At 33.6% G+C, this 23,628-nt stretch overlaps 2 protein-coding genes across 3 annotated transcripts in view; both read right to left on the bottom strand.

The window, feature by feature from the left end:
- Positions 1-1,369: 1,369 nt before the first annotated feature.
- On the bottom strand, positions 1,370-14,228 carry LOC130612111 (sodium bicarbonate cotransporter 3-like). Of its 2 annotated transcripts, XM_057433400.1 has the most exons (15): positions 13,910-14,228; positions 13,656-13,829; positions 8,756-8,918; positions 8,459-8,616; positions 7,379-7,815; positions 6,872-7,114; positions 6,701-6,775; positions 6,124-6,492; positions 5,230-5,826; positions 4,584-4,856; positions 4,221-4,393; positions 3,828-3,969; positions 3,206-3,379; positions 2,618-2,788; positions 1,370-2,276 (listed from the first exon to the last, which is right to left on the bottom strand). In XM_057433400.1, the coding sequence occupies exons 1-15, from the start codon at positions 13,998-14,000 to the stop codon at positions 1,575-1,577; spliced, it is 3,942 nt and encodes a 1,313-aa protein (XP_057289383.1). In that variant the 5' UTR covers positions 14,001-14,228; the 3' UTR covers positions 1,370-1,574. The 2 variants fall into 2 exon arrangements, with proteins under 2 accessions (XP_057289383.1, XP_057289384.1); XM_057433401.1 differs by lacking the exons at positions 13,656-13,829; positions 13,910-14,228 and adding an exon at positions 9,828-11,948.
- A 436-nt stretch (positions 14,229-14,664) lies between these two features.
- LOC130612112 (ankyrin repeat and SAM domain-containing protein 1A-like) overlaps positions 14,665-23,628 on the bottom strand; it is a 41,529-nt gene continuing 32,565 nt past the window's right edge. The window contains exons 23-29 of the mRNA XM_057433402.1: positions 23,191-23,277; positions 22,789-22,926; positions 22,328-22,372; positions 22,112-22,171; positions 21,419-21,482; positions 21,289-21,339; positions 14,665-15,876 (exon numbers count right to left, since the gene is read on the bottom strand). Coding sequence (XP_057289385.1) covers positions 15,866-15,876; positions 21,289-21,339; positions 21,419-21,482; positions 22,112-22,171; positions 22,328-22,372; positions 22,789-22,926; positions 23,191-23,277 — 456 coding nt within the window. The 3' untranslated portion in view covers positions 14,665-15,865. The remainder of the gene's footprint in view (positions 15,877-21,288; positions 21,340-21,418; positions 21,483-22,111; positions 22,172-22,327; positions 22,373-22,788; positions 22,927-23,190; positions 23,278-23,628) is intronic.

The following is a 23,628-nucleotide window of genomic DNA, read 5'->3' as shown; positions in this document are numbered from 1 at the left end:
TCGTCCCCAAGGCTCTTTGTTTCACTTTTTGATATTATTTATAAGATTTTTTCTTCTTCATATTTTATGGCCTAGAGATAGAGATATAATGGCTCAGTATCGTTGGAAAATAAGGTGCGAATATGTCGAAGAGCCATATCCCTACAATTCATCTAACATATGGAAATTGTATACAGTATTAGTTTAATTTACATGTCACGTACATTTGTTTTCAGGATGAGTTCTGATCTAATTATTCTGACCGGTGATGAAAATGTCGCCCGAAAAAACATTTTCGTTCATGTCATGATATTACTCGCTGTAAGATTCTAACAAATTTTAATTTTATGAGAAAGAGAATTTGAACTTGTAGTGCTCTTGCGATAGACAATCCGCTTAAAAATGCGAAAAAGCGCGCAAAAAAATCAAGGATTTCTGAAAAATTAGTATGCAAGGGTTCGTTGATATAGTAAAGACGTTCATTGCTTTTTATTTAGCTCACCCTTTTTACGTTTCTTACGCGGTAAAAAAAGGTCGTAAAAACAACTTGGCTTCAGCGTAAGATTGACCAGTAGACACGTCGAATAGAAAACGACTTATTTTAAATTTGTGGATACTTTTTTTATAAACAAAAGTATAAAATATTAAATTATATTTCAATTTTATGAAAAAACATAAATAAAAATACGTCCGAGTAAATTCAAAGATAGTGTGAACATTGTGCTACGAACTGAACACATCACTTTCTCTGACGCTATCAGATTACCACCGACAGTGTAAATTTCCATGAAACAGTCTGCTTATCGAATAAAACTTGCCTTTCAGCATTCACGAGCAAGTCAAAAATTCATCAAGGTGAAAATGTGCTTGCATGTAACTCTAGAGAAATTTTAAATAGGAAAACCAGTACCTATAACGAGTACATATTTGAACACATTAACCATTTTACTAGTTACGGTAGACAGATTGTGTCCACGGGGTAGTGGAGCGTGGCGGAGACCCCTATCGTGTTTCCACTTTGGAGAGAGAGGGCAGGGGGTGGCGTTCGAGCAGTGGGATCCTTTTTGTGTGGAAATGCAATGCTTAATAGTAATGTAAAAAATTTTTTTCTTCCATTTTTATAACCGCAATGACGCAAGGACTGTACACAACATATGACGCACGACTGCCACAACACGATGTGACTGGACATAAATACGAGAACATGACACTTATACGACGCATGTACGCAGGCGAAACAAGCGTAAATTTTGTTTGTTAAAATTTTAGATTGTAACGCTTCGACTCTTTTCACTACTGTTCAAAATAAGCCCTTCTTAAAACGTAACTTTTTGTAAGGTTTTGGCCACCACAATTTGACCATCACAGACATGAAAATAGAAACTGGCCATTTAGAAATAATAGAACTAATTTTATTTCAATCTACACAAAAATAACCGAACGAATCAATTCCTTCGAAGCGTTACAGCAGAAACGCTTGGAAAACCTTTTTCCGCTACCGAAGACAAGAAAAAACGGTGAACATGTGGTGCGCGAACAAGTAGTGTAGTGCTCGAACTTGATCCAATAGACGGCAACACGCGTTATAATTATTATTAGGCATCATCTTCAGAGCTGGCGTCTCTTGAATAATCAGTATAGAATGGTTTTGTGTAACTTAATTCGTCAAGACTGTTAGTCCTAGAATGCTCGATCGAGTTAGTCACAGATGGTGCATTGGAGCCATTGTTGGAGTATGATTTTGCAGAATCACTTCGAGAACATGCCGGATCAATACTTAAGTCGTCTTCCGGTATTTTTAGTCGGCCAAAGTCCTTTGTCGGAGGTGAATGATATGGTTGCTCCCATGGCGGAAGAGGAGCTGCTTCAAACGTTTGTGGTTTTTCTTTCATCGTTTTCCGCTTACGGTCGTGAGACGATTGTCTTTTTAATGGATCGTGTCTCTTAGAAGAATTTCGATTGTTTGACTGTCGCTGTGACAAAAATCGATCGTTAGAATCCCTAACGTTTTGATCCTCGTCACTAGGACGGGTCAGAGTTATACAATCTTCAGACTGACCGACGTAAATTTGTTTAAAATCTAACTTAAGCGAAATATCTTTCTGTTTACTATGATCACGGCTTCTCTTTCTTCTTCTTTTCTTCCCATCCATAGAATCGTCTTGAGGTGACGTACCATAAGGTGAATAGCTGTTCTCGTAGGTTAGTTGTTTCCACGCGGCCGTTTTAGTTAGCTCCTCCGAAATATTTACTCGTTCCAGGCCTCTGTTACGACCAAGAAGAACCTCTTTCTGTTTCTAAGAAAGACAAGAAAATCGCATAAAGAGAAAAATCTAGGTCAGGGTGATAAGCGTAATGAATTTACAAACACTTAGGAGATCATAAGCAGTCCTAGATATCATAACGAAATACCAGGAAATGAAATTACTGAAAATTAAATTAATAAAAAACTGGACAAAAAAAATAAATAAAAAAATACAGGTATTATTCGCAACAGTTATTAACATGGTAATTATTAGTAACGATCAAAATGTACGAAATAGTACCAAAATATAGCCATGATAACCTTAGTTTGGTACAATGGCATGCAAACAAAACAAAAGGTAAATAGAAAATTATTCAACCAATCAGCTGTTACCTCTTCACCATCTAGTAAGTCTCCAGTTTCTACTTGAGTTATCAAATTACTGTTGCTCTCTGATTTTTTAGATCGCGGTGGAAATTTCAACATCGGTTCATCCAGCACAAGAATATCACGCAACGGCAAAAGAAGTTCCAGTAATGATCTTGCAACTGCCAGCAGAAACACCTTGAAATAAAGATTAATTATAATTGGAACTCACCAATTTGTTTAGTTGTAATTTAAAATCTCTCCCAAAAAATGTCGCAGCGAGTTAAATACCTTGCCAAAAAAAAAGTAGTAAAAGTTTTACTGCGTTTTCCGTAAAAACACAGCTAGATCTCCTGTCTGTCTATGACATGACTGACCTTCGTGGCGTTTTCCCGATCGATGCCAGCAAAAAATCATTTTAAAGCATCAGAGGGCAGGGGTAATTTTTTAACACAACCTAAGAGAGTCACAAAATTTTGTGAAATAACCAAGTTATTTATCTTTCCTTATCTTTTGACAATCCTTTAGGTGTCCTGACGGACTGGTACATCTAAAGAGAACATCAAAACCACAGATTTTTCTTTCTAAATTTGGAACACGACTATGAATACATACCATAAATGGGAAAACAACAGCACCAAGCGTTGCGCGCAGTGCTACACAACACAACAAGCCGATCACTTGCACTATAGTCATGATGTTGACGCTAATGAGTGGTACCTGACGCAGGTAAACGAGATCTGGCTGTTGTTCCTCACGAATGAACAACAGCGTCACACGTTTCGCAAACTAAAAGCAAAGAGAGAGAAATCAAGAAACAGGAAAAAAAAGCAAGAGAAATCTCTGAATCGTCTTAAAAGTCAGGTCCCGAATCATTCGTTTATCACACATCACGTAATTACGATTATTACAGGATACCATACACCGTAAGCTTTGTTATAAAAATTGTCAAGCATGTTCATTCACCGCGATCGTTATAAGGCATAAAATAGTTCCCTATCGAAAACTAGCTTTGGGCGTATTTTTCACTTTAACCTATTGTATGATTTGATTGTTTTTTAGGGGGTGGGGGGGGGGGGGGAGGGGGACAGCAAAAAAACATTCTTGACGCCGATTACAGTGTTTAGAAAAACATGGCCATGCAAAAAAAATTAGCTTGTTCATATATATTACAAATCCCAAACCTTTTTGGATACAAAGCAATATCTTATAAATTAAAAGTATACGGAAACATTACCTGTACACCAAGAAACGTCCTGCATAGAACCAATATTAAAATACCATACAACGCAGACACCGGTACATAGCTCAACAGAGGTCGCATAATTGGAGTAAGAGCGATCAAAATATAAACCAACAGTGACGTCAATCTTTGTTCCCTGAAAATGAGAACATGAAATCATAAATTAATTTCCTCCGCAAATTTCTGATTGACAGCAGGAAATGAAAATTCTTTTTTCTAATCGCAATATGATACTTATTTCTTCTTCCTAACGCACGGAAATACAATCAGACTCGTTGCACAACGCGCGTATTAACAACTTCCTATTGAAAGAAACTCAAGCTAACACTCAGCCTAAAGTTCGTAATATTTCTCCATTTTAGGCTGGACAAATAGTGTATAACGTACCTGATAGTGGTGGAAAAGCCAGCTAAATCTTCATCCAGATGTTTATCCTTCAACGCGCGAACGTGATTCACCGACAATACAACTGACGCTACACTGAATGGAAGACCGAATATCGAAGAAACGCCCACTCCAAACAACACTACCAACAAGTCTAAGTGGTACCGAAACCCTTTCTAGAGAAATGGAATGAAGAAGGATTTCAAAATAGGTGAACTAAATCTTTTTTTGTTCACATTCTACGAGTGATAACTCAAAGATTTCCCTAGGTGAAAATTCCATGATATTCTTAATTTTCTAGGTTCATGTGGTTCAGAGGGATACTGTAAAGCTCTAAGAAACCGTTCTGCGCAAAAAAACAAGTACCTTTAAGAATTTATTTTTGTGATTGATACAACAAGCTGTTACTTGCTGCTCAACAAATATCAGCAAAGAGAGAAATACTGCTGGGATGAAAGCCAGCAGAATAATCCACAGTTGGTTTCCACCCAGAGGAGAAACAAACCATGTATCACGAACTGTTGGTTCATAGCCTTTGGGTACCATCACATAAGAAATGTTCACGTCGAATTGGTATGCTATAGCTGATATGATTAGAATTGTAATCAGTATAGCCATGTCATGAAACAATTGATGTAACTGAAATGGAAGAAAGAACACAAAACTTGTGAAATTTAGACCTTTCTCAAGGTGGTATACCATTAAAGTAGCTTAAAATGAACAACTAATCGAACTCTTGTTCCCTAGAATTTCCAAAGGAAACATTTTGCAGACTATGTAATTTGCAGGAGATTATGAGCAATATGTCTATAGACATACTACTCATAATCGTAACGGACTCGCCTAAATGCTGATTGTCTTACAATAGCTGGGGACTTCCACTAAAGTTACAACATAATTTGTAAACCAGCGGAGCGTGGAGCGCCTTATATTTCAAAAAACCAACGTAAAAGAACAGCTAACAAAGAAAAAAACATTGTTTAAAACTAAGAACAAAAAATTCCCAGCTTACTTTACTTGGCAAATATCCGAAATGCTGTATCGACGAAAAGAACATCACCAATAAAACAGTGGACACAGTAAGGACAATAGTATAAGGTACAACATCGTGACCACACCCTTCGCCAACTAAACTCCAGCCATTTAAATTACATTCGCGAAGGTTGCTATGCTGAATGATTTGTTTAAAAGCTATGCTTCCGTTCGTGACATTTGTTGTTATATACTCTACACACGAACAACTTTGATTTGTAAACAAACCAGCGGTGCCAGTAAACTTGTGAAGCATCTTACACAGGTGGAAAAAGCCATACCCAAGCAAAACCAGCGGTGATAAAACAATAAATATTTCTAGCGTAAACCGTGTTAAATAGTAAACGTATTTCGACACGTTGAAAGTTACATATAGGAACAATAGTAACATGGTCCATATGCCGACCCATAAACGTAGCGGCAGATAGTCAATATTATGAGCTGTGCATAGTTTGTAGAGTAAGCTGTCAAACAGTGATAAAGGTAAGGTGAAACTCATAACCAATAACGGTTGACCGCTAAACAGCGAGAACGGAAGTCCTATCATGGCTAGTGATAGTAAATGTTCTCTCTCACCCTAAAATTAATCATTTATTATAGTACGAAAAAAATATTATTACCACATCTGCAATCTGTCAACTATTTTTAGTTTCAGCTTTTAAAAGTTATGTGTTAAAGATAAGGAACTACGTAAATATACGTACAACAACTTGTTGAAATTTTGATGTCCTAAACTATTTTTACCAATTTTTCAACTTTGTTGACATAATAATTAACAATTCCAAAGTTAAGTAATTGAAAGCTGTCAAACTTTTCGTATAAATTGATGTTACAACGAACAAATTCACAATTACAGTAAAAAAAAAATACTTACTAGATATCCACCAGATGAGTTCTTTTGATGCTTCCCAACAGTCATTACAAAACCAAGTAATGAAAAATAAATAAGAAATACAGCTCCTAAACACTTTAAATTGCAACCATCAAGTATATCTCGCTTGTTTAATCTCCATGTGCGGAAATCTGTAAGTAAACCGCCAAACACTTTATTTGAATAAAAAATATTTGATGCTTCTCCTTCAGTCGATTCTCCATTTTCTGAAGCTCCGCTCGCTTGTTGTTCAACTGCAGACTCAACGTGCTTGATTTCTGTCATCACTCTCCTTGATATCTTGGCACACCCATTAGCAGGTGGATCGATTCTAATGGATGGGTCCCATTCACCAGGTGGAAGAACAGTAACCTAAAAGTAGAGAAAAAATAGGGGAAAAATAGACCTTTTTGTGCAATATAGTATCATTATTTTACAGTTAATGTCACTATGTATTTGTCATTTTAGATTACATCTCACAAAATGAAGTTCTAGATTTTATCAGAAGTTTTTTCCACAATACGTTTCCTTAAATATCTCACATTCACCTACAAAAAACCAATTTCTATACTGGACTTACTTGTTCTAAGAACTCATCTATGCCAGCTATAAGATCTTCTCTTGATTTTGCTCTGTAAGCCACTTCATGAAAAACCTTTAGCAAAAAAATAATATAACACAGTAAATTATGTTGTTAATTTATCTTTTGCATGATCTAATGTTTTAACATTTTAACAATAGCTATACTAACCTCGTCAGCCATTAATGTTGAAATAGCCCGGCCAATCTCATGATACCTTCCGGGTGAAATTCCTGGCCCCAGCATGACAAATAAAAACCTTGTTGGAATGGGCACCTCAGTTAAATCTCCTATTACAGAGCTTGTAGCTAGACGCACAAATGCAGTAATTGGCTTTTCCAGAAAATCCACTTCCCCTACTAATATATTGGAAGCTTCAGAGTTTGGAGGTAACTTCTTCATGAAACCAGGCACCTAAGGACAAATGCTTTTGACACAACGAAAAAAGTTTATGTGGCAGGAAATATGATGCAAAATATAAAATATGCCATTATTAGCTATATCCATACTAAAATTTGAAGAAGGGATCAAGATATTTTGTTTGATGTAGTGATGTATCGATTAAAAAAAGGTTTTGAAAATCAAGGTTTGATAGTGCAGTGTTATCAAACCACAAATAATACCATGCCATGTATTCAATTTAGATCAATTAAATGAAAAGGCAAATTTGTTACATACCTTTTCATTTGTATCATCTTCTAATAAATTTGAAGGGCTTGGATAAACAAGATGACCTTGTCCTGTGTTCAACTTTTGGAATGAGACTGGCTTTGTTGATGAAAATGTTGGTTGCGAACAGTTACGCAGAAGTTTTGCTTTTGTTTCTGAAGGAGCAACAGATGGACCATCTAATTTAAGCATACTGTCATTTTTTGCATGTCCATTTGACGAAGTTACGCTGGCTGTGCCATTAGAGCTGTCTCTGTTGTTTAATTTGTATGAAGCACTTTGGTGTAGCATGTTTAGAGATTTCCTACTACTTAAAATATTACTCAAATTTCGTCTAAAACCAGTATTTCTTTGATGATGATGCTTGCGAAGAAGTGTCTCTCGAACTTTTACACGGAATATTTCTTCAAGCTTGTTACATGTCACCAAGTTGTCTAAAACTAGGTCTAAAAGAAAAAAAAGAAAAGTGCAAAATTAATCATTTTTTAACTTAAAATTTTAATAAGATATAATAAATTTAGACGACAGTTGCAGATTTAAATTGAATTTTGTACTGGATAGGGTGTCTGTCCACACAAAGCTGAGCCTATCCAATAAGCAAAACTGAATGCAAAATGTGAGATGATTTTGTACTGATACTGCATCGGCATCATGTGAACACAATAATTTAAAACAAAATGCTGACATTAAAATGTAAACAAACCCTCAAGTTTTCACTTGATGTATTAAGTGACCACCTTTTCAAGTCAATTTCTCTAGTTTGCTTGCACACACTATATTATGACATGATCCCTCTCTGAAATAACATCTATCTGCAATGTGTAAACATGGTCTTACAAAAGTTTAAGAAACCAAGAAATTTCCTTAATTAACAATTTAAAGGAAAAACAGACCTGGCTGTACTCACATTTCATAAATGATTTAAAAGTCACACCCAAGCCCTACTTTTTCAAAGAAAATTGTGTTTTTTAACAAATTTATTTGAAAAATATAATAATATTTGCAGGTTTAGTGTGCTATAATGTACATTGCATACTAAGCAAGTTAAAGGAGTGGCACATGCTCACAGAACAATAAATTTCTATGAACCTGCTATGTCTGATAGAGTGGTGGCATCCAAGTCTAAAATAACTGTTCCAGCCATTAAAGAGCTTCGCAACTCCAACAAACTGTACAAGGATAATGTGGCAACGTGAGGTTTGCTCCACCTATCACCACCCTCCTCAACATCCTCTTCATATTTATACCTAAAAAAATGCACATATGGAAATAAAAAACCTGTAAAATTTAGAGATTGGGGTAATGCCAAGTTGTCAAATTAATTTGCAGCATAAGGTTCCATGAGTCACCCTTTATCCCCGAAAAGTGATAGTCAAAATATCTCACCATCTAGCTGTTTCTTTCCATTCAATATTACCATCTACGCACACAAATAATTCTTCCAGTTCAGTAAACAAATGAGGATTCTCATGAACAACCTTTTCTTCTTCATGATCACCACCAAGAATGAACTTTACACGCTCAGCAGCTGGAGGCGGCAAGGAGTCAACTAAAAAAAGGTGAAGTAAATAATATACAACTTTTTTATTAAAAAGTTTGAACTAATAAAGCTTTTAAACTCCAAACAATTACCTACACACTACAACAGGCTATCTTAAAGATTTTGTTTCCATAAAATAAAACAATACCTCAAGAAAATGCCTAGTTCAAAAAAAGAAATTTAATAAAATTTAAAATCATAGCAGTAACATCTGCAATAATGAGATTCTACCTTATAATAAAAGGATTAGGTGCCCCAGGTTGTGGTTTATTGGAAAAGGGTAATCATTCAAGCATTCAAGGCTTTTTCAGTTTTAAGACATGAAAATGTTTTGCTTTAAACCATTAAAATATGTCCTAAAGATCTTGATTCTCAAAACATGTTTTAAGACGAAAATGCCACCTTTTTTATTTTGTAGTAGTTTTGGTTTCGAGAGTTAAAAATTAATGTTAATACTTTTAAAAAGACATTTGATATGTTTCACAGCTAAAAACTAGCTGTTTTTTATGTGGAGCATACTGAAGAAACTGAAAAAATTAATAAATTTACAATTGCTTTTGCATTATTTCTCATGCCAAAATATTGATTTTAAAATGACAACACAATCTGTTAATGTTACCACATATCTAGGGTACTTCATCTATAAGCGTCACATAAATGAGCTCCAGTATCAAAAACTTCCTCAGCTAAAAAAGGCAGTCCAATGACCAACAATGATTGTTTTATAAAATATGTTAAGACTGTTTTGCCATATTCTACCATAATGGACCAAAAAGCAATTAATATTTTCTCAGTTTTATTATTTTTGTTATAGAAGACATTAAAAGTATGTGTTATAGCTATGTGTTATACGATGATGCAGTATCCTGCTACTTTCAAAAATTATATGCTAGGAGGAAGTTTACAAGGCAAACTCACCTGGAAGCTGTCTGGAAATTCTTTTAACCATTTTTAAACATAAAAATCCACATTTAAGTTACATTTTTGACTTGCAAACATCATTTAAACAACTGCAGAATATATAAAAGTATTATCATTATATACTCTGAAACACTTGGATGAATTTTCTTGATTCAAAAGTTTCGAAAATTATAACCAAAGTTTCAATGGACATTTTTTAACTTTCACTATGGCAACTTACAAGAAGTTTAGACAGAGAACACTTGAATAAAAAAATAATAAGCTGTAGATCATTCATCCTGATTAGCATGTTTTCAGGTACTTTTAAGTACTCAGCTGTCAAGAAAAAAGGAAAAGGAAAGAAAACTGACTACAGCAACTTTACACACGCAAAGTTTTGCACCATGAACACTAGATAATTTCTCCTCCTGATTTTAACACAAAAACATTTTAAATCACAATGCTTGAAGTGTGATAGATATTTACATACTTCTCAAGCAGATTTGAGCAAAAGATTTATAAAATATGATGTTTAGTTACCCTCTGCATACTTTGCAAGTTATTATCCTTGTGAGCTGCCAGAATGAAAAAAAAAACATTTAAAATATTTATATAATTTGTAAATTTGAAATGTATAATTTAGAATAAAAAACTTTGTAAGAAAACATGGGGAGTTTCCACTTAGGCACAAATTCAATCTCAATATGCTCAGCCATGATCTTTCTCTGCAAAGGCAGCGTTCAAATTAGCAGGACACAATTAACAATTTTGAAATAGAAATGCTGTCTTTGCAAATCATTTTATGAAAATGTCAGAACTGCAACTGCCATTTTTTCATCCATCGTTTACAGTAAATTTCCTTATTCCATAATGGTTGTTACAATAAAATAACCAATAACATTGGATCAATGGAAAGTGGGCTATAGTGCTCCTAGCTGCAAACACATTTTCTTCTTTACAGTAATCAAATTTTTAAAGACTGACTTTATATTTCTAATTTGAAGCCTAAATAAGTTAATGATATTTTTAAATTAATGTTTAAAAAAGTGGCGTAAGCAGTCTGTGTAATTGAACAAAACACAAAAATCCTTGATTAATAAAAATGGCGATTAATAAAAATAGACACTTTAGTCATTTATGACAATAAATTAATGAGAGCCATGTTATATTCAGTTTAAAAGTAGGTCTTGTACAGAGTTCGAGATAAAATTTAATTACAAGAAACTTAATTTAGTTAATTGCAAATTAAGTCATCACACTTGCCATCTTCAAATACAATTTAGAAGTATTAGTAAAAAGAGCACAAACAAGCAAATAAACAAAAAATAAACAAACAGCAATACAAGAATAAAGACAATAATCGAAAGGGGGCAACAACAAAGTGTATTGACATAATTTTTTCAATCCTATCATTATTGCAAGTATAATTTCATGTAAAAACCATGTAATGCATTTCATGACATTTTTAATAATCCTAAATTATTAAAATTTGTCATTACAAAAACTCTCTCTCAGTTTCGATAACATGATTTTAAAAAGATGCTCTTTAATATTTATGGTGACAAAGTGCTTTCATTTTGTAAAAGTTTAAATTATATATACTCATGTTGAAATAATCCTAAATATTGCTCATTTTTTGTTAATTTTAATATATACTGAATGTAGGAAATTTATTTTCTTAATAAAATATATATTCGATTGTTCTAATTAAGGTATCAGTAATCTTTTTATTAAATTATTCCTCTTTCTAATAACAAAAAGATACGCTTTCAAACAATATATAGCTTTTGAAAAAATTGAGATTTATAAAAAGATATAAATTAGTTCTTCCTGAAAACCTTGTATTCTATACACAACTTCTCCCATAAAAAGATACTTAACATGACAGGTTTTAACAGATGTTGCAACAGATTTTGTTACTTTTACCTGTTCAAAAGTTATAGCCAAAAATACAAAAGAAAAATATCTATATATTGTGAGAATTGCTTTGTAATGCTTTTGCAAATGTTTCCAGCTGTTCAAATTTTGCAAATGTTACATACAACTTTATTAAAAAGTCTGTCAGGCACGATGAAATCTATTTATGTAACTGACAAAATTGTTTTGTTGTGAAAGACTTAACAGTACACCAACCTATGTAAAAGAACTTTTCGGTAGTTTGTTGCTTTGAGAAAAATTCACGTTTTTGCCTAAAAGCCTTCATCTATTTTAAAAAAACATAACTTTTGAGTTTTAGTACAGCAACAACGTTTTATCTTGCAACTTTTAAGTTGGAAAACAAATCTATTTCAACAATACTCCTTGGATCAACAAGAACCGCTTGGGAGACCGAAAAAAAAGTTGAACTAATATGAAAGAGCTTAGGAAATTGTTCAAGAATTTGTAGGTTTTTGAAAATTTTGATTGGTCCTTACAATTTTGGTCTTAGAATTATCCTTGATAACAGCAATAACATGTCTTGAGCTATGTCATAATCGCCAAAAATAATGAAACTTAGACCTATATAACAATTCCTAGAAACTTTCAAAGGTTCTTCATGTCCACCATTTGTTTTTCACAGTTTTTACCTAATATGTCCCGTTTGTGAACAGGACACAACTACATTCTGGTTTAAAATAACTCGAACCTGTTATTACGATTTTGGCATTTTATTACTTTCTTTGTCTAAATAATCATGTTATTAATACTAATACCTCTTATTTTTCAAGCCAAATTAAAATTGATATATACTAGTCAATAAATCCGTCGAAAAATCAGTGAATTTTTCCACAGTTGGCAGGAGCAGTGTACTAACAAAAAAATGATTTTAAGAAATAGAGCTGGATGTACTCTTGACGAATGGTTACATAGATTTTTAGGTTTGATGACATCATCAATTTAACTGTTCTGATAGATAGATAGATAGATAGATAGATAGATAGATAGATAGATAGATAGATAGATAGATAGATAGCCTCACAAATATGGAGAGATATACCCTGTCTATTATTTCCAAGAGGGGTCATGGTTTAGATGGGGAGTGCTAGAGTATTCATTGCTTATTTTGAACTACACAGAAATAATTAGGGTTTGTGCTCTACCACAAGTGTGCCATCTTTCCAATTTTCCTTCACATGGCTTGGGTTAACCCAGGGCTATGGTAACATTTACTTGCTGATATTGAATCGCTGCTAAGGGGAAATTTTAAACAGATGGTTTGACCCAGCTTTAGGAAATTATTCCTATTTTGGTCCCAGGTGGTACCTTGTTATACTAACGCAGCAGATGACGTCAGTTATTTCCAGTCGTTTTCAAGTTACCCATCCGGTGCAAAATGAGTAATGTCACCACCTTGTTTCCAAGTTATTTGACCTCAAAGTTATAACTGCAATGAATGGCTTTAAGAATCTTATTGAACACCTTGACGTCAGTCTAAATGCATTTAAGTCGCGCCATAATGTCAGAAAGATTAACAAATTAGACATAACTTTTTCTGAACCTGAACAAGCGTTTGAAATTGGAATGTCTAGTTTGCAAACAGAATCGTGTTTTTAATCTAGCTAGAGCAGGAACAAGCTAAGATATGACTTAGTGGAAATGATAAAAAATTTTTGGAAGACCATTAAACAAATTTTCAATTTCCAGCTACATTAAATGAATAAAGCATAACAGATTGTGTGGAAAAGCTATTTTTTTACTTGGAAAAAAGTATGTAAATATTTTTACCAGAGCTGCCATTTACAAATAAAACTTAAATCGTGATTGGTTAAAAATAAAAATACGGACATTTTATTGGTCAGAAATATTCAGTCAAAACATTGGACCGGCGTTTTTAATAAAAAGTGATAATTTTTTTTGGATTTTTACCTTCCTTTTCTATATCTGAGCCAGAATCATCACTGTGTCTTTCAACTCTTTTTCCATTTTCCCAGCGAAATATTTTTGGGGGCTTTTTTAATATAAACTTCGGAAGTTTTGCACTGCGTCGGATCGGCTTTTCTGCTGGCCTGTGATGTAAGCCAACATAAACTTGTCTGTGATCTGAAATAAAATTTTAGCTATAGCTAGCAGAAATAAAAATGCCAATAAAGATTGCCAACATCGTAAATAAATCTTGTTACCGACAAAGTCTTGTTCAGCGAATGTTGAAACAATGCTTTCATTCATTTCAATTGAGGGTAAGCCACCGACCACTCCTTCCTCTACTTCCATTTTTAGCTAGCTTTGTCTTATTCCGTGCTAGTGCGAATATTCTTCTGTTAAATACAACTATTTATTGCTTCTTCGTAATCATAAAAAAACCATACGAAATTAACAACGTGGTGCGACGGATGTGTAATCGTCATTGTTTGAAAAACTTTCCGTACAATATTTTGTACGCATTGAGAGATACGATGTTTGAATGTTGCGGTGTATGATAGCGGTGTTGTTAACGTGAAATGTCAAATAAACGTACGGCAACCGAAATCTTAGGACTATAATCATCCGCAACATACACAGAGAGCTTTTACTTTACATAACTCTTTTGTTATCCTTGAACTTAACATTTAGCTAGCAAATTTAGTTTGACTTCGGGTGGCAATATTGCCACTCGGTTTTACAGAGGTCAAACGACATTGACCAAAACGTTCAGCAACTTATTTATTTGCAATATGATGGTCAATTTTTTTAATTTTTTTTTTTTTTGAGGCGGGGAGGAATTCCAATATTCTATATTTCTGACAACTTTTAACTGTGCCACATTTATCTAAGAAAACTCTTTTGGAATGTCACACCCGTAAATGCCGACACTTCAACTTATGCAACATGCTTCACTGATTTGTTGCTTTTACGCTTTCGTAAACAGCTATCGAGTTACTGAACGACGAAAAAACAATTGTGCAACTTTTTAGAACTTTATTTTACGTAGAAATATAAAAAAAGGTATGTAAAATCAGTAAAAACTATAAGAAAATTAAAATACAATAAGTATGCTATTATATCTACACACAAATAATAAGAACGCGTTATAGATGTATGGAATCTTGCGCATGTGAAAAAAAAAAACACGTAAAAAGTCAAACTATTGAGTACACTCAAAAACAAAACAGTAAGCAAAGATAAGCCTTGGACAAAAGTTTAATGGAAACGAAGATTTAGTGTACGTTAAATCAAATATAGGCAGAGAAGGTCATGAGGGTTGGGGGTGGCATGGTGAGACCACTTCTTAAAAATAGGCTAAATATAAGAAACAAACAGAAATAATGTGGAAAAATAATTATGAACAAGCACGCACACGTATACATAATTGCAAGGCGCTTGACAGAATGAATTGACAGCAAAGTAGTGAATCACATGACTCACCAGAAATGAGTCACGCACGCTTTTTTCTTTCTTTTCTTTTTTAATCATCTTTCTTTAAATAATTAACTGTATATTTGCATTTATCATCACAAAATATACAACGGAAAGAGAGAGAAAAATATGCGTAAAAAGAAGATTGGTCCTAAAGACTCATTTCTCATTGGATATGTATCTTGAAGTTGAATTAACACTCAAAAATACTTTAACAAAATATAGCTATAGATTTCTATAAATTAAAAGAAACCTCGATTTATCGGATCATCATCAAGTTACAATTTTTCGCTTCGAAAATATAAACACACATTCGGAAACTCTCGTATCAATTCAGTATTAAAATATAAGTACAATAATATAATAATATAAATGCTCTCTAAAAAGATTCAATTGCTTAATAATAATATTAACTTTTAGTTAAACAATAATTACACTAACATTTCCGGTGGGCAAATTTATTTTTGTTTCGATTACTGATCGTCATTCAGAAGACACCTCACCACGTTATTGCCATGATCAGTGTCATTGAGCTATTAGCTAGCCCTTATGAAAGGGAAAAAAATCGCGTCCGGTTTGAAGGTCAGGAGACACGGTGTGCTTTCCAGGACGAAATGAATGGACAATAAACTTTAGTGGATACTGTGACCGCAGTTATAAATTTACGGAAGTGCATTTGATGGTATACCTTGTCGTCCGGTTTTTTATTCTTTCGTCACCTCGTAAGTGGCTCTAAGGTTGCTTCATTTTTGACCTGCGGAGACAAAAACAAAATAAATAAACATAAAACTTTCGCGGTTTCAACACTCGTCCAAAGTAGAAAGTAGATTTTTAAGAGGTAAACGAAGACAAATGTTTGGATTTCCTTCTTAAATTTTGCAAATCCAAATTCGTTTAAAATTCCCTCAAAAAATACGATCCTGAAGATGGGCAAAATATACATTGTTTAGTAGATCACAGCATGTAGAATATCTACCAATTTTTAAATTATTGTTGACGAGCGCGATATTACATGACGGAAGTTAGAAATTAGATGCAATATACCTTATCGGTAAAAAAAAGTCGGCAAAAAGTGACCAAATTTTGGCTAGGTGACTAAATTTTTTACCGACCAATTTTTTTACCGACATTTTTTTTTGCCGACCGAAAATTTTTACCGACTTTTTTTTTACCGACTAGTAATATTTGCCGATTTTTTGAATTACTTTTTAACCTCCAATTTTTTAGTTTTTTGACTTTCCAAAGTGATTCCAGGGATTCTAATCAAATTTAGACTTTGTCGTTTTATAAAGCCTCATCCGCAATATTATACGGAGCATACACTAAATAGCGGAGCTCCGCTATATTATGTCTTTGTATACACTAAGTTTGAACCAATTGAACCAATAGCTTTCTCTTAAACCCACGTGAGATGATAAAAGCAAATAATTTCTCGGTTAATGATTGGTTCAATTATTTATGACCATATTTGAAGAAGAGAAAAATGATGAAAATGAAGAAGAAGATAATGCGAAGGAGCCGGGAGATGTCCAAAATATTATTGATAAAATCATTAATAAAGATGTTATTGAAATAGATTAGATTGTTGTAAAATCTTTGTTCTCTTTTAATTCAGCGGTGTCAAAAAAGTCGGCAATAAGTGACCAATATTAAAAAAATTAACCGGTAAAAAGTGACTAATTTTTGCTAAGTGACTAACTTTTTTGCCGACTAAATTTTTTGCCGACTTTTTTTTACACCGACTTTTTTTTTACCGATAAGGTATAGGGTTAGGTTCTGGTTTTAGCTTCATTACGGTTTTTCATCAGAGAAAGACCGGTGAAGAGGTAAAGATAAATTAAAAATTTGATAATACTTGTTGCATGCTTTAAACAACAGATCCGAACAGTAAAAAATTGTGGCGCAGCTATACTAAAATCATCGCGCAGTAATCTCTTTAAGTGAATACTAATAAACTAGCCGTTTCAGCAGGAAGTTCTACGGCGTATTACTGATTTATTCCAAAAACTCCATGGGGAGTATTTACTTTAGTTCTCCAATTTTGCAGAAAAAGTGATCACGTTATTAATAATTATTTCAACTGGCACAGCAAAGGACAAAAGAAAAATATGAAAGTGGAAAAATGAGACAAGTTTGTAAACACTGTTTAACTACATGAAAAGTAAAAATCAACAAAAACAACTATTTTTATTTTGTTTCGTTTTTTAAAAAGAACAAGACGTATGATATACGCAAACAACCTCGCGAATAAAGTTTACAAAAAGCTGTCTATCAAAAGTTAGACACGACATATTTTGCTATTCAGATAGGGAATAATATTTGTTACGCACTACGCAGTTATTTTTCAAAATTGATTTGTGAGATCTTCTTGAACGGAAAATTCCTCGAAAAGTCAATTTTCGATGGGTCAGTCTGGGGTAAAGTGACTGACAGGAAGAGGAAGAACCACAAGCCCCACCTAAAATTTGCGATATTCAGTAATTCAAAATAAAAAATAGTTACCAAGGAGATTCGAACACACGACTACTCCCGTGTCGATGCTCAGGGAGGCAAAAATTTCCATTCTTGCAGGACACATTTGCGTTTTAATACAAGCTCACGAGCTTGTAATTATAGCCTGTTGAAACTCCTTGTAAGTAAATACAAATCTAGCTTCATAAAATTTTAGATTACAAAAACAGATAACAAACCACCCTTGTAGCTTGATGAAAATGGCAAAACCAACTGAACATAAAATAATAATCCAAAATGATTTATTTGTAAAAATAATAGGCTCTTGTACCTTTTGTATCCAGGGTGGCCACTCAAAATTAAAAAAAATCCAAGAACTATTCAAGAACATTTCAAGGACAAAATATTTGTTTTCAAGGACAAAAATAATTTTTAACAACTTCAACGAAAGCTAATATCTTGATCAATTCACTGACTTTATACATCAATATAGCATAACAAAATAAAAGAATGTAGACATGTAGAAACCTTGATAATAAAGTTGATATCGTTCCAGAAATCGTTGTTTTAGGAGTACGTAGCTACTTTGTGTACAAATTTGAAGATACTTATCAGAAAGCTAGAATTAAATGGTAACAAAAGTGTAAAACTAAAAATAACAGAATATAAAAGTCACAAAATAACAAAGTTCAATAAATAGTGTTCTTCTCTTTCGTTTCTAAAATCTACTTATCCAGTATTATGGAAACGGTCCAAAGGATTCTATTTCTTGTGTTTTATAAAACTTTACTTCTCAATTAAAAATAGAACATATATTGTTTTGTATAAGAAGATCTTTAAATTAGAAAATGAACCAGACAAAATAACGCTAATATGAAGCAAATAAATAATCCATCCAAATTAATGTCAACAAACTACGAGTATTTTGTAGGTTATTAGTTTTTGAGATCTTCCTCCAGTTTTTTAATAGACTCATCTAAATCCACCATTGTCACTTTTTTCTCTGTAATGGCTTTTCTGAATGCATTTGCTTTCAGAAACATAGCAATGTCATGGGTAACCTCACCCTCGTCAAGACAGTTGTTCATATCTTTGTTTAATGATCGAATACATGTATTGTATCTACCTCCATTCGTTTGTGTTTCACACTATCAATCTCATATGTTATTATCTTTCTCTTGTTATTGGCTGCTTCATTTTCTTTTGATTTTTTGACTTCTTCAAGGGTAAATACATACCTAGAACGGGCTGTTTTACATGATGTAAAAATTTTTGCAGTGATTTCAATATCATGCACATCTTTTTTGCAACACTTTAAGGCATCATATTTCAACCGCTGAGCACATAGTGACTTGTTTTTAAGATTTTCGATAGTGACTTCTTTGTTGATGCTGAATCCTCTCTCGATCTGGCTTTGTCCATGTGAAACAGTGAAGACCATCACCATGACTTTCCATAAATTTTGTATTTATCAGAAACGTTTAAATACTCGCGGTAAAAATGATTCAAACGATTATCAGAAAGGCTAAAGCCAGGAAACTTATCTTTACGAGTCTTGAGATGAACTCCTCCAACTGCAACTTGGCATTATCCGCTTCTTTTGAATTGATGTGATTTGTTGTGTAAAACTTGTCCACCACCTTTTCAAACTTAAGCAGACAGTTTTTACTTTCAATCATATTCTTTGGAACAAGACTAGACAAAGATCGAACAAAAAGGTGTTTCAATGGCGATCATTCTTGTAGCTTTTCAATAACACCTTTAATAAGTGCAGCACATTCTCCTATAAACTTCAACTTCTTTGTCAAACTGGCTTGAAAGGACGAAAGCAAGGTTTTGGTGGCAGTTGGTAACTTGACTAGTTCCGGTGGTAAATGATTCTCTCGTTTCTGCAAATCAATTTTAATTAAAGAATAAGCTGAATCAGCTTCATCAAAATGGTTTTCCGAATGAAAATCTTCATTAACCGACGGATAATATTTTCTAATATTTCCGAAACAAATGGCATCATTGGATTATCCGTCTGAAATTGCTTCAGATAGGAAGACATCATGCTGGCTACATCAACAAAGAATTGTAACTTTACTTGCATAAACATGTCAGTGTGGTGGGTGACCAAGGTGTCATACGAACTGTTTTTGTGTGGTTGTTTTGATTTGCACAAGCTTTGATAATGCTTTATAACATTGACAACATTTTCCCAAACCTCCTTTGCTCGGATGGCAACAGGCTCATCCTCAACCCAGCGTGTCTGGCAAAACATTATTGGAAAAACATCTGATTTGCTTAACTGAATATATAGATCTCTTCGAGCTGGGGAATCATTGAACAGCTTCCACATGGCCTTTAAAACCTTTTCCAATTTCCAGCCAGTTGCTTTTACGCCAGTCTAAAAGGCTCCGTGCACCACGTGTAATCCACATTAACCAACATCAATAATTTGGGGATATTCTTTCTCAGTACGACGCGATTATAAATTTTCATAAACTTTCCAATTAGTGTTTGGTCCGTCCATGGAAAGCATGACCATTGATTTCTAGGGTAACGCATCAGTTGCTTGAAGAATCTCGTGCAAGATATTATCTGTATTTGGGCGCCTGAAAAACCTTGAGGTTAGATAACGTGTGTGGACTTCATGTTCTTCCTGTTAATAATGATTCAAACTTCCGTCAAAAAGTGTGGAATATGTTGGCGAATTTTTAATTTCTTGGAGCAAGATTTCCATGAAATATGGGGCTAATCCATGTACGATGTAGTGCGCACATTTCGTTTTTGATAACTGGAATGACTTTGCTATGCCACTGTCAGGGAACATCACACAAAATAGCTGGTTCAAATTCAAGCAAGAACGAAATGAATGACGTGATGTTAGTACTTTCAGAGCCCAACGAATTTCAGCATGAGAAACTGCTAATGTACTCATCATTAAATCAATCTTGTTAGTGGCGGGGAGGCGTCTTTGCTTGATGATAGCTTTGGAGGGTTACTTTTGAAGAACAGATCAGAAACTGGACTATAGTTTTCACATTCACTTGATGCTTGTTGCCCTTAGAATGCGATGCTAAAGCACTTTTTCCCATTATAGTTATGTCTATCACTGTGTTACAAAGTCTACACAATGCTTTGTGTTTATCCGGTCCCCTTTTCAACTTTAAATTTTAAACTGTTCATCGCTCAACCAACTTTCATTAAAAATGCTTTTTCCATGCATTCTGGTACTTTTTTTACTAGACATTTTTTTACTATTCTAAAAAGATTTTTCATAGAATTGTAAAAACTCATTCAAGAACCAGAGTGGAATACTATTTCAAGAACAATTCAAGACCAAATAAAATTCAAGAACATTCAAGATTTTCAAGGACGAGTGGCCACCCTGGTATCGTTTAACAGGGTAGTTAGGATGTTATCAACATTTAAAAACTAATAATTTACGAACCGCTACACTAGACTGGTACGCTTCCGTGTTTCACTAGTCTCGATAAGAAAAGCGGCGACAAAAAAAGAAGCCCATTTTAAAGTTCTACCGGCTAAAGCCGTAGAACAGTAACTGACTAACATAGTCCAGAAGATTTTTTTTACGTTGTAAAAATGTCTTAAATATTCAAATGTTTGTATCGGTTCAAATTTTTTATTCCACGACGGAAAAAACGTCTGAACCAATACAATCCTCGGTAAACGGACGATTGTAGTAAGAATTTGATTGAAATGTTCTTACTATTCTTCAGCATCATTCTTTCGGCATACGGAATCGGTTTGGGAGGTGGCTCTAAAAAAACAAATTTCAATAAAAACGAAAAAAAAAGAATTCCCAATAAAAAATCATGCTTGAAAAAAAAAATCCCTACCTCTTGGTTTTCTCTCTGGAATTATTGGAGTCTTCGAAGACTTGGACTTTATTTCTGCTGCTTTCTAAAACACGGAACTTGGTTATAATACAATCATTTTTTGATAATCATAATTATGAAATCAAAGTAATAGGAAATTAGGACACCCTTAACAAAAATTAACTAATATTCAGGGTTGCTACACAAAGTTTTCTGAATTGCATCTTCTGAATTTTTGCTTAATTAAACCTGTTTCCCACGACTCTGCAAAACGTTGGGTACACACTAAAACATTACCTCGGATGTGCGATATGATCATTTTTTTGCTAATAATTAAATAATTCGACATTCTCTGGTCTTATAATTATTCAAAACTCGATTCAAATCTACGCCAAACTTGCGATAATTGATTCGTGATTCCCATTTTTTCAAAAAATTCGCGAAATTAAGACCACGCGAAATTTTGAAGGGTTGTTCGCGAAATTTAATTCACGCGAAATATTGTAATATTGGTCGTCCGCTAAATTGAAACAAATTTGCCCACGCTAAATTTATTCCACCTAAGGCAGCTATATATAAAAAAATATATTTCGAAATAGTATTTTTTTAAAGAATTAATTTACTGTTGGTATATATTTTTTATGCATATAATATATCTCAACCAGTTTTTATATTTTCATGTGCTCATAGAAAACCATGTAATTTTGTATTTACCTCATTCGTTTCTTTAGTTTTCTTAATCTCCAGCATCGCCACATGTTGTTCATAAGCAAGCTGATATAAACACAAAACTCAGGTAAATAAAAAAACAGATCACAATAAATACTGAAGTTTATCTATCTCAACCGGAGTCTAAATTGACTTCAAAGCTGATTGAAAAAATCGTCGTATGAGCTGCGGCCCACAGTCATCATGTCTTATCAGACTCACCTCAAAACACTGCCCTATTGTCATCACAATCTCATCAGACAAGTCCTAAAGTGAAAAAATACTATACATCCAATGTTTTGTTACAGTGAACGAAAGAGCTTTGCATAAGCAATTTTCGCACTATAGGCAGGCATAAATTTTTTAAACACGCATTTTTTCTCCCAACACAAACTTTATTGACGCTATATTTCGCACTAGATTTCGCTATTGCTTTTTTTTAGCTAAATCATTGAACAATTAAATCACCTTGAGGAGAGAAATGAGGGAATTAAATTTCAGTAGCGAAAAATTTATACACCCTCGCACGGTTTCGATTCGCGCGAACTCGACTGAGGGTCCCAGGACGTCAGTTATGCAAGATGTGCTTTCGTGAAAAAAATAAAAACAAAAATAAAAACTTTACACAAACTTCCTAATTATCCTCACAGGGCTAATTATTTTTACGATGTAATACAACTCACCGCGGAATCTGTCCGAAACACGTGACAATAGTTCTTTCGTGTGTGCTGATCTCTTGTTATGTAAGCAATGACATGCGAATCACCAGGATCTTGTGCGCAAAATGAAATGTGGTTAATCGGGTATTGACTGATGATCATCTAAAAACAAAAGTTACAAACTTTCAACTAGAAACCTGTTTGCTTGCTACACTGCGTAGAAGATTACACAGAATCAAAAATAAATATCAAAACTGCCAGATTTTATTTAATGATTTATGTAACTAAGCATTGACCGTTGTAACAGCATGTTGAAAATTTGTTGAAAAGAATTATACTGCCAAAAGTTACTTCTCATTCTCTTCTCCAATGCGTGGCTTATTAATACAGAAGAGTGTCCCCTCAAACAAAATTATGGTAACATACCTTGCTATTCGAATCAATATAATCAATACCACGGACAGAAATTGACAACGATATGGTAGGCATCTTGTGCACATTTTTGCTAATTGCCTAGACAACAAGATTCCTTTTTTTAGATGGTAAACAAAATTTACTGTATTTACTGTAGCTAACATCATTCACTGTATTTACATTGTCGACAATATTCACTATAATCAGATGCTTAACAAGATTCACTATATGGATGGCCAACAAGATTTAATGTAATAAGCTTGTCAACGAAGACATTAGATTCGACATTTTTTGAACTGTCTATATTCTTATAATTTTCAATGATTCATTTTTATCAGCAGCTCACCACATTTTTTTAACTGTTCGAGATGAAAACAAAAAAATACTTGTGGCTTTAACATTTACCCCAAATTGAATAAAGGTTTCTTTCAATTTGACAGGAAGGCAAAT

Source organism: Hydractinia symbiolongicarpus, chromosome 10 (genome assembly GCF_029227915.1).
Source record: "Hydractinia symbiolongicarpus strain clone_291-10 chromosome 10, HSymV2.1, whole genome shotgun sequence".
NCBI lineage: Eukaryota > Metazoa > Cnidaria > Hydrozoa > Anthoathecata > Hydractiniidae > Hydractinia > Hydractinia symbiolongicarpus.
The sequence above is the reverse complement of the archived record's forward strand: the minus strand, read 5'-3'. Positions and strand labels throughout refer to the sequence as shown.

Bases quoted from the DNA above. Each gene is read 5' to 3' on its own strand.
- LOC130612111 (XM_057433400.1), bottom strand. From the start codon at position 14,000: ATGGAAGTAGAGGAAGGAGTGGTCGGTGGCTTACCCTCAATTGAAATG. The intron at 6,493-6,700 runs GTAAGTCCAGTA...CTCTACTTTTAG, and splicing joins TAGATGAGTTCTTAGAACAA to GTTACTGTTCTTCCACCTGG. The intron at 4,394-4,583 runs GTACTTGTTTTT...CCATTTCTCTAG, and splicing joins ACAAAAATAAATTCTTAAAG to AAAGGGTTTCGGTACCACTT.